The sequence below is a fragment of the Rhagoletis pomonella genome, unplaced genomic scaffold (genome assembly GCF_013731165.1).
Source record: "Rhagoletis pomonella isolate Grant_MI unplaced genomic scaffold, Rhpom_1.0 Rhpom_scaffold_00003, whole genome shotgun sequence".
Taxonomy (NCBI): Eukaryota; Metazoa; Arthropoda; class Insecta; order Diptera; family Tephritidae; genus Rhagoletis; species Rhagoletis pomonella.
The window spans coordinates 10455057-10469164 of NW_023458557.1; the positions used below are offsets into that span (position 1 = coordinate 10455057).

General features: G+C 37.8%; 1 protein-coding gene across 1 annotated transcript in view; it reads left to right on the plus strand.

The window, feature by feature from the left end:
- LOC118735026 overlaps positions 1-8129 on the plus strand; it is a 158203-nt gene extending 150074 nt beyond the window's left edge. The window contains exon 3 of the mRNA XM_036464620.1: positions 8000-8129. Within this exon, the coding sequence (XP_036320513.1) occupies positions 8000-8025 (26 nt within the window). The 3' untranslated portion in view covers positions 8026-8129. The remainder of the gene's footprint in view (positions 1-7999) is intronic.
- Positions 8130-14108: the final 5979 nt, after the last annotated feature.

Consider the following 14108-nt stretch of genomic DNA (forward strand, 5'->3'; position numbering starts at 1 on the left):
AAAAGTAAAATTAGCAGATGTTCATGAAAGGTATGAAGCCTTCGGCATAGCCGAAGACAGCGCTGCTCTTACTTGTTTGTTATAATTTCCCCATATATGCAGCTAGAAACCTGAAATATCGCCCTATTTTCACTTTTTATCAACAGAAAGTTTACAGTAAAATTAACAAGGATCGGGTCACTATAACCTATTTATTGCCTCCACACAACTGATTGTTCAGATATGGGGTTTTACTGTAAAACTCCTTTATTTTAACAGCTAAAACCGATAAATTTCGTAAGCTATTTTATAAATAATAATACAAAGTCTACTGAGAAAATCGTCAAAATCTATGCTGTATAAGCTTTATCTCTTATACCACTGATTGTTCAGATGCCAATTTTTGCGATATATCTCCTTTATGTAGGAAGCTAAGCCCATTAAATTGTGTTACCGGTTTACATACCAATCAGACAGCAGTGAAAATCACGTAGAGTAGTGCTATATAAGGTATATCTTCCACATCTCTGCTTGTTTAGATATTGTTTTTAGATATGTATCTCCTCTATCTATGTATGCTGTGAATATATGATTTTTTTCAAATGCAGTAATCTGTTAAAGTAAAATTTTCAAATGTTCATGAAAGGTATGAAGTCTTCGGCATAGCCGAAGACAGCGCTGCTCTTACTTGTTTTGTAATAATATTGCCCCTATCGTTACCAATACATATATATCTCGAATATGAGTCAAATCGGATCACAAATACGAATATTGAGTAGTAACTCGATCCAGCACCTCCTGGCGTTTTAAGTTGCGAACCTAAACTATACAGGGACCTACTCAAACACAGACAAAAATTTCATTAACATCGTTTCGCTCGGTTAGAAGGAGTACAGAGTTTGTGACACACGTACCAAAGAATTATCTACACCCACCAGAGTAAATCTTTTACATACTGACGCTCTTGCGCAACATCATCAGCAAAAAAAAATCTGAAAAATTAGCGGAAGCTTAAAATAAATACATAACGGCATACAAAAAATTTGGTTAAAAGTTTAAAATTTTGGTGGAATTTTGTCGAATTTTCCTAACTTTGAATGAACAATATTTCTAAAAAAATTCACGAAAAATTGTATTATGAAAAATATTGCAATTATTAAAAAAACACTGTATGGAGACGCATTCTTGTAGGTGTATATATTTCCTAGTTCCAATATGCTTGGACCACGCTACGCCCCCTTTTCCAATAGCCCCCAATTTTCTTGTTGAGTATGGGGTTGATTTCAAAATCTCAGTACCAAGTTTCAGGACTCTACCACAAATACTTCCAGAGATATACGATATGAAAAATTCGATAATGTATGGGTGTAAAATAGGGTGGCCAGATATTATAGTGTCATAATCAGTACATTTGGGATCAAAAATCAGCACAAAGTCCAAAAAATCAGCTCATTTTTAAGTGTATTTTTCATTATTAACAATATAACAACCAAATAACAGCGCATAAATTTAACAAAAAATAACTAATAGACTTTTAAATACATATAGTATTATCAATATAAAAATTCATTACTTTAAAACAAATCATAGGTATTACGTATGTATGTACAGCTTTGCTCAGGAAAATAGTAACAAAATGTATTGACAGGTTTTGAAATTTTTTTTCTTTCCTTAGGTTAGGTTAGGTTAGGTTAGAATGGCTGCCCCGCGCACACGCGGAGCACACGTGGGCTGGAAAAGCCCGTTGTGATACCACTGGCCGAAGCCATTTGTTTCTTTCCCTCCCTTAGTAATTGAACCACCGAGTGCGTTTTATATAGCACAAAAAGTCGAGAACGTTCGCCGAGTTCAAATCGGCTAAACAATCTACAAAGTACTTGTTGAAGAATTGGTTGCGCATGTTGGACAGGGCGGGACAGTGGCAGAGATAGTGTTCGATGGTCTCCACCTCCTCCTCGTCTCTGCAACTGCGACAGAAATCGTTGGTGAGGTATCCCAACCTTTTTCCGTGTGTGCCCATCAGGCAGTGTCCGGTGATTACCCCGACTACTAATCTGAGAGAGGAGCGGTCCAGCCGGGTGAGAGCTATGGATCGCTTTACATCAATCTTTGGCCATATTTGCCTGGTAATATGGCAGGTGGTTTCCACAGCCCATCTTATATTTACCTCCTCAACGAGTTTCGCCTTTAGTCTGTGTTTGCAGGAGGTTAGAGGTATGCCCGCATTCGGAGCAGAATTGACTTCAGAAAGTTCCGTCCCCCTCCTTGCCAGCTCGTCGGCTAGGCAGTTGCCAGGGATGTCCCTGTGTCCAGGGACCCATACAACAGTCAAGGAGCATTTTGATGCCAGCAGGTTGAGAGTATTTCTGCATTCGATGGCTACTTTGGACGTTGCTTCGTTAGAATTGAGAGATTTGATAGCAGCCTGGCTGTCAGAATAGATAGAGATAGGCCGTCCTGGAGGGGCGGAGGTTATAAGCCACCGAGCCGCCTCCATTATGGCGTTTAATTCCGCTTTAAAAACGCTGCAATGGTCCGGTAAGCGAAAACTGAGATTTAGCGCGAGTTCGTCAGAGTAGATCCCGCTACCCAATCTTTTGTTTGGCTTGGAACCATCTGTATATATGGCCGTAGACCCTGAGTTCAGGTCTGTGGCCCTTTCCCACTCGTTCCTCTCTGGGATTCTTGTGGAGAATTTGTTATCTAAACAGAGTAGAGGAGTGGTATAATCTATCTGTTGTAGATTATCCGGTAGAGTTTCAAGTACTTTTGCGTGCACGAATCTGAGGTCTCTCTACGGCTGGATTGTATTTAGCCTGGCCGCACTACAGCCGGCCTGAAATTTGCCGTAGAGATCCACAGGTGGAAGATTTAAGATTATTTCCAGGTATTTGGTGGGTGTAGTGGGCAGGGCTCCCGTGACGAGCATGGCAGCCGTCCTCTGCACACGTTCCACCTTGGCTCTGGATACGGTGTTGTTTAGAGCAGGCCACCATACGGTGACCCCGTAGAAAAGGATGGGTCTTATCACAGCTGTGTATATCCAGTGTACTATATGTGGTTTTATTCCCCATTTTTTGCCTATAGCCGTTTTGCAGGCATACAGGGCAGTATTGGCCTTCCTGGAGCGGTCTTCAGTGTTTCGCTTCCAGTTCAGCTTCCTGTCCAGAATAACACCAAGTTATTTCACCTCGGTTGAGAGAGTGAGTGCCACCCCGTTTAGGGCGGGAGGTTTAAATAAGGGAGTTTTATACTTCCTTGTGAAAAGTACCATTTCTGTCTTGGCAGGATTGACACTAAGTCCACATTCCTTGGACCAGATGTTTACCAGACCGAGTGCGTTTTGCAATAACTCACTCAGGACCTGAAGATGTTTGCCCGTTGCAACGATTGCTATGTCATCGGCGTACGCTATGACTTGACAACCGGTGCTGTTTAGGCTTAGAAGTATTTTTCTTTCCTTACTTAATTTAAATTTCTTATAAAAATGTAGTTAATTCTATAACAAGACATGTGAGTTGAAGTATCAAACTTTCTAGAAAATTTATAAAAAAAAAAAAAAAAATTGTATCCCATTCAGTTTCAGTAGAAGACGAGCTCGAGTCAGAATTTGTTTGCATATTTAAAGCTACAAATTTAAAACATATTTAGTTGGTGGGCTTATAAAATACAAAATTCACATTAAAATGTTGACTAAAAGGTATATTACCGAATTATCGCCAAACGAATTATCGAGTACGAATGCAATTTAATAGTGTTAAATGTGTATGTGCAAGTAAAATTACAGGTGGTTGAACATCAAAAATCAAAGTTAAGCTACATATATCACATCCAAGTGTCGGTAGTTTGCACGTTTTCCAAATTTTTAGAACTTACATTGCAGCGTAGCAGTAGTTGTCTTAAGTTTGACATACTGACAGCCGATTTCTCAGTGGATGTTTAATTATAATCCAAAACATTATCTCTTATTGTCATCTTCTCAGTGTACTTAATATTTGATTAACTCACCACCACCTTGCATAAGATTTATTAATGGCGAAATCAGCTTTTCCTGTAAATCGTGTAAAACCTGCAAATCGTGAAGTTGGGTTGGGTTGAATCCAAACAGTTTGTTATTTTGCGAAATCTTAGGAAACGAAACAATTGCAAGCTGACACCTTTTTAATAATGGTTTCAATCTGCTCACACGTATGAGTTGTCAAAAACCATTGTTTTGAACATGTAAACCTCAAGCAAATGTCAATTACACCAATTTACAAAAGTATTTATTAAATGTAAAAATCAGTACAAACTCAAAAAATCAGTAATTTTTGCGTACTGATTTCGGGCTCTTAAAAATCAGTTCAATAGAAAAAAATCAGCACATGTACTGATTAAATCAGCGCATCTGGCCACCCTAGTCTAACATTTCAAAAAAATTGGTACAGCCGTTCGCGAGATCACCTCTTGTAAAAATAAGGAGCTATTTATATACAAAATTGCATGAAAGCCGGACCTGCCGTTCGCGATATTACCTGTTACAAAATAAATAAAATTATAGTTTAAAAAACTAAAACCTCCCTATTATAATTGCTATTCGTACCGTCATCAGGTATGTAACTTGAGAATAGAAATCGCTGCATCTTTTAGGCGCATCAATATTACATAGTTACATCCCGAGTTAATAAAAGGAAGGTAAAAAAAGGGACTTCTCCTTATATAATTAGTATAGATAGAAAAGGGAACATATTTAATGGAACTGAATTTGCCATAACTCGAGTTTGGAGGTACCTATCGGGTCTATTTTTGGCAGGTTTATTTGTGTTTATTCACCGAATACATATTCCGCGTTTGAAACAAATGGGACCATAAATGCGATTGTTTAGCGTAGCACTACCCTCCACCTATCGGAAAAATTAAAACTTAGTGCACTCCTCCTCTAACACTTTTCCAACAAAGCAACTACCATTCGAATCGGTTAAAAACATAGGAGAAAATTGTTCCCAATTGATTCATGCTCACAATGAATTTCACAATTATCTGAAATTTTCCAAGCATCACAACGAATTCTCCACCTTTACATCGTCCAAAATCTTGCGACTTGCAAAATTTCGTCGAAAAAATATTCAAATTTTTCGCGTTCTTCCGGAATTTTCCGAGTTTCCCACTAAGAATTTTCTATTTTTCCATTCGAAAAGCCATTCCGAAACAATTGCACACAAAATTCCTCACAAAAAACTAATTTTCGATTTTCCCAATTTCCCGGGGGGTCTCCCAAAATTTTCTTTCGTAAAAACCTTTTCCCGGCAATTACGAGTGACCAAAAAAAAATAATTGAGCTAAGTCGGCCCAGCCGTTCTCAATTGATGAGTTACTGTACATTCTTCGCACCATTTATATGTATGTGGAATTCCTTACCCAAACGTGTGTTCTTCACTCAATTTTCCGTTTCCAATTGAAATAAATTAACTCGTTGTTTTAATTAGTTGTTTATTGCTTATGATTTATATATTACATTCCAAAAATAGGTAAAAGTTAAAACAATTAAACTTCGAAGGCACTATACGCTCAATGGCGTCTGCTTTTTACCACCGTCCGACTTGAAGTGTCCGTTCGGTCCTCGTTTCAAATTGTTCGTTCGGTCGTGGCGTTTCGTTTAGTGTTCGTTCAGTTTAACTACATAGTTGCCATCTGTCAGTCACCCCACATCCAGTCCTACATTCGGCCGTCCTGAGTTCATTCGCCCTCGAATGAGTTGGCCCACCTTTTCATATATTTTGCAATAGTTGACGTCCTACCCGGTCCTTCGTGATCCCCTACCTTCTCGACTTCATATCGTCCTTTCTTAAGTTCCTTAACAATCTTGTATGGCCCTAAAAACTTTGGCTTCAGTTTTAAACCGCTGCCGAACTGTGTCCTTTTTATCGCAACTTAATCGTTTACTTTGTAGTTTGTTTCCTTTTTACGACGTAGGTTGTACGACCTACGATTTTCTTCCTGAATTTGAGCAATATTTTCTTTGGCTTGCTTCCTCACTTCGTCACGATATTCATCTAATTCATCGACAGCGGCCTTCTCTAATAACTCTTGTAGCTCTGGCATGTTGGCCATGCGCATTTCGAGTCCTGTAAGTACCTTAAAAGGGGCATGTTTTGTACTTCTGGGTGGCGTGTTGTTAATAAACTGCTGTACACGATCTATATGCTTGTACCAACTAGAGGGCGTTTCTGCACACAATTTCGACAACATCGGAATTACTATCTTGTGCATTCTTTCGACTTGCCCATTTCCCCTCGGAACTCCTGTCGTAATGAGCAAATATTGAATACCCTCACACTGACAATACTCTCTAAATAAATTTGACGTAAATGCTGCCCCCTGTCAGTTATTACGCGTTTGGGATTACCAAATACTGTGGCTTGCTTTTTGAGCCTTTCCACCACAGCTTCTGCACCTGTATTCTTTGAAGGGTATAACCAAACAAATTTACTAAAAGCATCAACCACAACTATAATGTAATTGTACGACTTACTGGTCATCTCTAACGGTCCTACATGGTCGATATGATAAGTACCTAAAGGTTTATCTTCTTTATTTATAGAATTAAGGAATCCCTCTTTCTTTCCAGATTTTGCCTCACTAACGATACACTCGATACAGCTTCGGACTATCTGGCTGACTTTGGCGTTGATTTGTGGGATATAAAAAGATTTTTCTAACAAGCTTTGAGTTTTCTTTGTCGAGAAAGGACCCTGCCTGTGTGCCATTTTCATGAGTTCATCTTCCATAAGCCTTGGCACTACAATCAAGTCAAAGTCTTCAAATTCGTCCTTCTCTGGTATTTTACGAACTGCCTTCGTCCATTCACCCTGCATCTGTGCTTGTTTAAGCCTGTACTTTAATGAGTCTTCTAGCATTAAACAGTACACCCTACTCAACGCGTTTACATGTGCCATTCTTGTTCCCACCCGATGTTCGATTTCGTAATTGAAGTCTTGGAGAAATAGCGCCCATCTCGCAATTTTTGGTGGAACATCTTCCCTCTTGAGGGTCATTGTAAAGGCGTTGCAGTCTGTTACAATCTTAAAGGGTATGCCTGGTAAGTATATCCTCCACTTCTTTAAGGCCTCAATGATTGCAAGTACCTCCAACTCATACGCTGGGTAATTCTCTTCTACTGGTTTGGTTTTCCGGCTCATATACTGAACCGGATGTAGTTGTTGATCATCTGGATCCTTTTGCAATAATATGGCTCCGTATCCGTAATTACTAGCATCAGTATGTACTTCAGTAACGGCGTGTTGGGAAAATAATCTTAACACTGGCGCTTTCTCTAAATGAGCTTTCAGCTGCTGAAAGGCTGCTATTTCTTCATCACCTATTTTGAAAACCATATCTTTTCTCAACAAATTAGATAAGGGTCTAGCTACCAAAGCAAAGTTTGCTATAAAGCGTCGAAAATACGACGTCAACTCGAGGAATCTCTGTAAACTTTTTTTGTCTGACGGTAAAGGAAAATTTTTCACAGCGGCAGTCTTTTCTTCTGATATTTGTACAGTACCATTTGCTATTATGTATCCTAAAAACTCGACTTTCCGCTTAAGAAATTGACATTTTTTCCACTTAATTTTTAAACCGTATGCTGCGCTTAACAGTAAAACCTCTTCCAACTTTTCTATACCCTCCGCCTCGTCTTTTGAAGGAATTATTAAATCGTCCATGTATGTTATAACTGTTTCTTTCTGGATTAATGTCCGAAACACAGCGTTGATGTATCTACAGAAAACTTTTGATATCCCGAACGGTACGACACGGAATTCATATTGCCCATTGCTAGTTACAAACGTTGTATACTTTCTTGATTGTGGTTCCACTGGGACATGGTAAAATCCATTTGATAAATCCAGTGTCGTGAAAACCCGACCACTCTGAAGTCTGTCTAAAACGTCGTCCATAATGACCATTGGGAAATTGTCTCTTACAATTTTCCGATTCAGTCGCCTATAGTCACAGCACAATCTTTTACCCCCATCTTTTTTAGGAACGACCACAACCGGCGAGGCATAGTTGGAGCTACTAGGCTGAATTATACCTTCCTTTAACCAATCTTCGATTTGCTTGTCGACAAACCGGCGATCTTCAAAGGACATTCGCCGCGGTTGTTGGTAAACAGGTACCTCATCTTTGCCGGTAAGTACCCTTTAACTAAATTTTCCACTTCCCTAGCCATGTCTTTATCTAAGTGTTCCAGGCTCAGTGTTTCTCTTTCGTTAATCTCGCTCAGGTTCAGAACATCAAACTCTTTAATCCACCCCTTTGTTGTATCTACTTGCGGTTCCTGTATCTTCACTTCGTTAACATAACTCCTAGATTCAACCGCCCTTGTTTCACTGTCGTTACCTATTGGGTTGACTGCCAAAGCTTTTTTCCTAAATACAACCTCCTCTTCTGTCAAAATAATGTCCACATCCTTCAAAATGTCTTTTCCTATAATTCCCGCAAATTGTATGTCCTGTTCTCTAACTACATGAAATGTGATATTTAATGATAACCCATCTACATGCATCCATGTGTTTAAACTCCCGACAGTCTCAATGACATTCGGGCAGGCGCTATAAGGCTCCCTTCTGTCATTACTTAGCTTAGCTTCGCACCCATTAAGTTCAGAGAACACCCCGAATCAATCAATGATTCGAATTTAAAATCCCGTATGCGCACTGTCTTAAAATGCAGCTCCTCCCTAACATTGTTAATACATGGTTGAAAAACGTCATTCCCCAATGTATTGACGGTGCTCGCTTCTTTCTTCGCTCCCTTGGATCCCTTGCCCTTACATTCGAATGGGCGGTGACCCATTTCGTTACACTTAAAGCATTTAAATTGCTTTTTAGGACATTGAGCTGCTAAGTGGGACTTATCCCCACATTTGAAACATCGTTTGACAGATTCTTCCTTTGGCTTTACATATGACCCGTTATTATCCTTCGCAACTTCGTTTACCCCGCATCTGCCTGAAACCACATTCGATTTGCGTATTTTTTCATATACTTTAACTTGCTCCTTTACAGCCTCTATACTTTTCGCCTGATATAAAACTCTCTTATTGAATTTTGAATCTGGGATTCCCTCAATAAAATAATTTATGATGCTTGCTTCATCTAAACTTATTTGCTTGCCTATCTCCATGAGGCTGTATAGATATTCGAGAAAAGTTTCACTGGCGAGCTTTCGCCGATTTTTTAACACCTTGTGAACATCTGACGAACACAGCTTGGAACCGAACTCAGTAATTAACGCATTTTTCAACATCTCCCAATTACAAATATTAGTTTGGCTCCTAACAAAAAGCTTAGCTGCTCCGCGTAGCAGCTGCTTACCGTACACAAATCGCTGTAATTCATTCCACTTTACTATGTCCGCATTTACTTCGAATTCGCTAACCCAGAATCGAATCGTAAAACGTAAAACTTTTTACTCTATTGTACTCTTTTACACATTGAACTTCTTTTTCAGTAAACTTCTTTCTCTTTCGTTAGCTTTTATTCAATTCTGTTCTATCTTCAACTTATTCCTTCTTCACATTCATCCTTACAACTTCAATTTTCTTTATTTCAACTTCACTTCTTCAAATTTCAATGAAAGCCTATTTTATATTCTTCACAACTTCTTTAAATATCCTTCTTACTATTCTGTGTTTTACAACTTTTATTTTCTTCTTTACAAATTCACTTCTTTCAACATTTTTCTTAACACTTTATTTCGTGCTTCACAACTTTGGTTTTCTTATATTCTTTCAACCTGAACTTCTTTTGTATTCTGCCTCTGCTTGTACATCTTGTTTCACTATTTTGATTCTTATTAGATTTACTTACTTTACTTTACTGCAGACTTTCATGATTTTTCTTCTCTCTCAGTTCTCCGCTGTCCTGCTGTTACTATTTCAATGCTTGCTGCCTACTTTTCGTAATTTGCGTCGCTGATTCTTGCTGTTGTCAATTACGATGAGTTTGAAAGAAATGTTTTTGCTTCTTTAGAATATTATCGGCTACTGTGTTTGCGTTTTCGGCGTTTTCTGTGGCTGCTTATTTGGTCGGACTTCGCGATGCTGCTTGTTGGCTTTGCTTACAAATTCGCTATGCTTACTAGATGAGACTTGATTTTGTCGGGTTTTTGCTTTTTTGATACGAAGATGACTTTCGGCTACTGTGTCTGCGTTTTCGGCGTTTTCTCTTTCTGCTTATTTGGTAAAGGTGGGTAATATTACATTTACATTGAGCCCAAATGCGTCATTTGGGCGAGAAACCTCAAATGCGAGGCCAAATCACGCATTTCTCTATACAAATTCACATTTCCAGAATGACGCATTTCGACGCATTTACACAAAATCACGAAACAAATGCGTTCCAATTGCCGTACTATTTTATTGAACGCACTCAGAAACAAAAGTTCCACAAAAGCTTTGGTTTGTCTTTGACATTTGGAATTTTTCAAACACAAAACAAACACAACGAAATAAATAAATCTTTGAAATTTGTGTGTAAAAATTGTTAATTTATACAAGAGCTTTACACATTTTTAGTTTAATCAAAGAATAATTGCCTTTTTGTGTCCAAAAAGCGTTAACAATATAATAAATGTAGTGTTTGTTTACATACATTTTGTTTTTGTCTTCCCTTTTCATTTGATGAGAAGTCAAAGCAAATGCGGATCAAGCAGTGTAAACACCTTCAAATGACTGATTTCAAATCACGCATTTTGGTCCAATGTAAATGTAATATAACTTTACTGTTACTGTGCTGACTCTTAGAAATGTGCCGCACGCTCAGACTCACCTCTGAAAAAATTTGTAACTCAGTAACTCAGTTTATGTGCTGACAATGTATAGCTCAGTGTGCTTCAGTGTCGATATGGTAACTCAGTTGATGTGCTGACACTTGCATAGCTCGGTTCGGCTGCATTGTTTACAACTGTGTCGATGTGGTAACTCAATTGATGAGCTGACACATTCACACAATACGATCGTCCAAAAAGTACCATAATAGATGGCGTCACGAGACTTACCATCAGTTGAATATACGACTACCAAATTTAACAAGAAGCAAGGCGAATAGCCCAGTTATGCATACTTGCACTGCTATACCCTTTTTACGTAAAAGTCAAAACCAAACAGAATTCTACATGTGAAGTGCTATGCGTTGGGTAACCGCTTACATGCATAGCCCATTTAACAGATTCTTATGTGACAACTCTCAAGCAAAACTAAGTAGGGAATTTATTCGCAAATGAACTCACCAGTTGAAATCAGCTTTCTAAAATTTTGCCGGCCAGCTACGAATAGAAGCTAAGGATAACCTTTTCTAAATCGATTTCGATTACTAACATCGTCAATAATTTCGATGCACATACCAATTGTGCGATAGCACACTTGTGCCAGCTCTCTGTGCTGACTCATTAAAGTGAGTTGGAGTTACTGAGTCAGCACACCAAAATTTACAGAGTTACCCACCCTTATTATTTGGTCGTACTTCGTGCTGCTGCTTGCTGCTTAGATGAGACTCCGCGTTATTGCTTTTTGATGTTGTCGGTTACGATGTTTGAAAAAATTGTTGTTTCTTTACATACGTAGATATGACTCTCGACTACTGTGTTTGCTTTTCTGGCGTTTTCTCTTTCTGCTTATTTGGTCGTACTTCGTGCTGCTGCTTGCTGCTTAGATGAGACTCCGCGTCATTGCTTTTTGATGTTGTCGGTTACGATGTTTGAAAAAATTGTTGTTGTTTCTTTACATACGTAGATATGACTCTCGACTACTGTGTTTGCTTTTCTGGCGTTGCCTTTTGCCCTGCTATACCAATTTCGGTTGCTGCTACTTACTTGGTCGGGCGCCGCGTCGCTGCTTTTCAACTTCGTATTGGAAACTTATTATGCTGGATGTACCCAAAATAACCTCAAACTTGGATTGTGCGTTGGTGATTCGTATATTTTCCTTATGCATAGACACCACAATTCTGCATAGGAATTTCTTTGCTTCTTAGGTGGTTAAAAACATCTGATTTCTGCCTATTCCAGCTCACACACGGGTAGATATCCGCGGACGAGCCCCCAATTTTGTGGAATTCCTTACCCAAACGTGTGTTCTTCACTCAATTGTTCGTTTCCAATTGAAATAAATTAACTCGTTGTTTTAATTAGTTGTTCATTGCTTATGATTTATATATTACATTCTAAAAAATAGGTAAAAGTTAAAACAATTAAACTTCGAAGGCACTATACGCTCAATGGCGTCTGCTTTTTACCACCGTTTTTGCCATCTGTCAGTCACCCCACATCCATTCCTATGTACATGTATATATATATACGTAGATTTGCCAATACATTAGCACCCCCATTTCAAAGTGATATTGTTTGCCACTTATGTTAAATTATTTACGAACGAAAAATTACACTGAAGATGGCACAACGCCGAAACCGGTTTGTCTCCAAACCAAATTTGACAAGGGATGACGGAAAATCGTTCCACAATACATCATACTCCTACCCTGTCGGAAACACAAACAACCCAAAAGAAGTTAAATTATTTATGTATTTTTAAGAATTTTCAAATAAAATACAGTTTATTCTCTAACAAAACTCATATCAACCCAAGTTTAAAACTTTGTAAGCGACTTCAAATAAATTCTACAAATTTTCACCCAAAATTTCAAACTTTTTTCTCAGGTGTGTTAGAGTTTTTGAGAACACAGTTTTATAGCTCATTCAATTTCAGTCTTATATTGTGCAAGTTTGAAGTGGCTAAAAATTAACGTAAATTTTTTCGATTTTTTTGGTCGCATTTGCTTCCATATAGCGAATAACCACAATTAATTAATTTATATGGAAGAAACCCGCAACACCTTCGGCGAAAAAAATTCTAAAAATTCAACCGTAATCTTTAGCCACTTGAAACTTGCACATTAGGAGACTGAAATTAAATGAGCTATAAAACTGTGTTCTCAAAAAAATTCTAACACTCCTTAGAAAATGTTTGAAATTTGGGTGAAAATTTGTTGATTTTTTTGTAGTCGCTTACAAACTTTTAAACTTGGGTTCATATGAGTTTTGTTAGGAAATAAACTGTATTTTAATTGAAAATTCCTTAAAATAAATAATTTAACATTAGTGGCAAACAATATCACTTGGTTTTGTTTTGCACAGCAGTACAGTATAATGACTTACACTAAGTTTGAAAGTTTTCAAATGTCTTCTCGAAGCGTTTAATTTTCTTGTACATTTCCTTAGCTATAAAATAATAATACATAAAAGGTTGGTTAATTTAATGTCCGTTAATAGCAGCCTTGTAAAATTGACATAATAAGCGGTCATCAAGAGGAAGTCCTAACAACTTACAATCTATTTCACTAGGCTGAAAACAAAATTCTTGATCGGAAGGAGTTTTATCTACGGTGCATATTCCCAAAGTCATGGAATTTACAGGATAATCAAAAAATGTTTTTAAATTTAAAACACGACTGAACCTCCATTTTCATTTGTAAAACGCAAGGATTTCTGTTGAAAAAAAGGCCTGATGAGACAATAGTTATTAGGAGTTTTTACAGAAAAAACATAGTTCTTGTAATAGTATTGAAATGCAAAATTTTTTAATAACTTGAGGCCACTGTGTGTTTGTCCATCATTAAATTTTCGTGCGCAATCCTATTAAAAAGTTATTCTAGTATCTGCGTTGGTTTTCTTGTATAGCTTTTCAATATTTGAAGATGATTTTCAAAACTATAGGCAGATGTTTCTGACAGTAAACCTAAGCTTTTCACATTATCCACTACCCTGCGAGACGAATACTCGTTAGCGAACGTGTGCTGAACCAGTTACCTTGACTGTGTTTGGATGTTATTTTGCAAGTTACTTTTGTTCTCGCTGTGGGAAAAAATAGCATACAGGCCTGTTCCGGTTTTCACAAATTTTTTCGAATCGATTTGGGCTGGAATCGTACGAATTGGTTTTCACTGTTCTGGTAATCGTACGATTTATTCTCGATTTCAAATTCGAGTGTTTCATTTCAAGCAATTTCCTTTCCACTAATTCTAATTAAACAGCTGTTTTAGACACTTGTCAGGTAAACCGAGTTTTATTTAATAATAATATTAATACAAAGT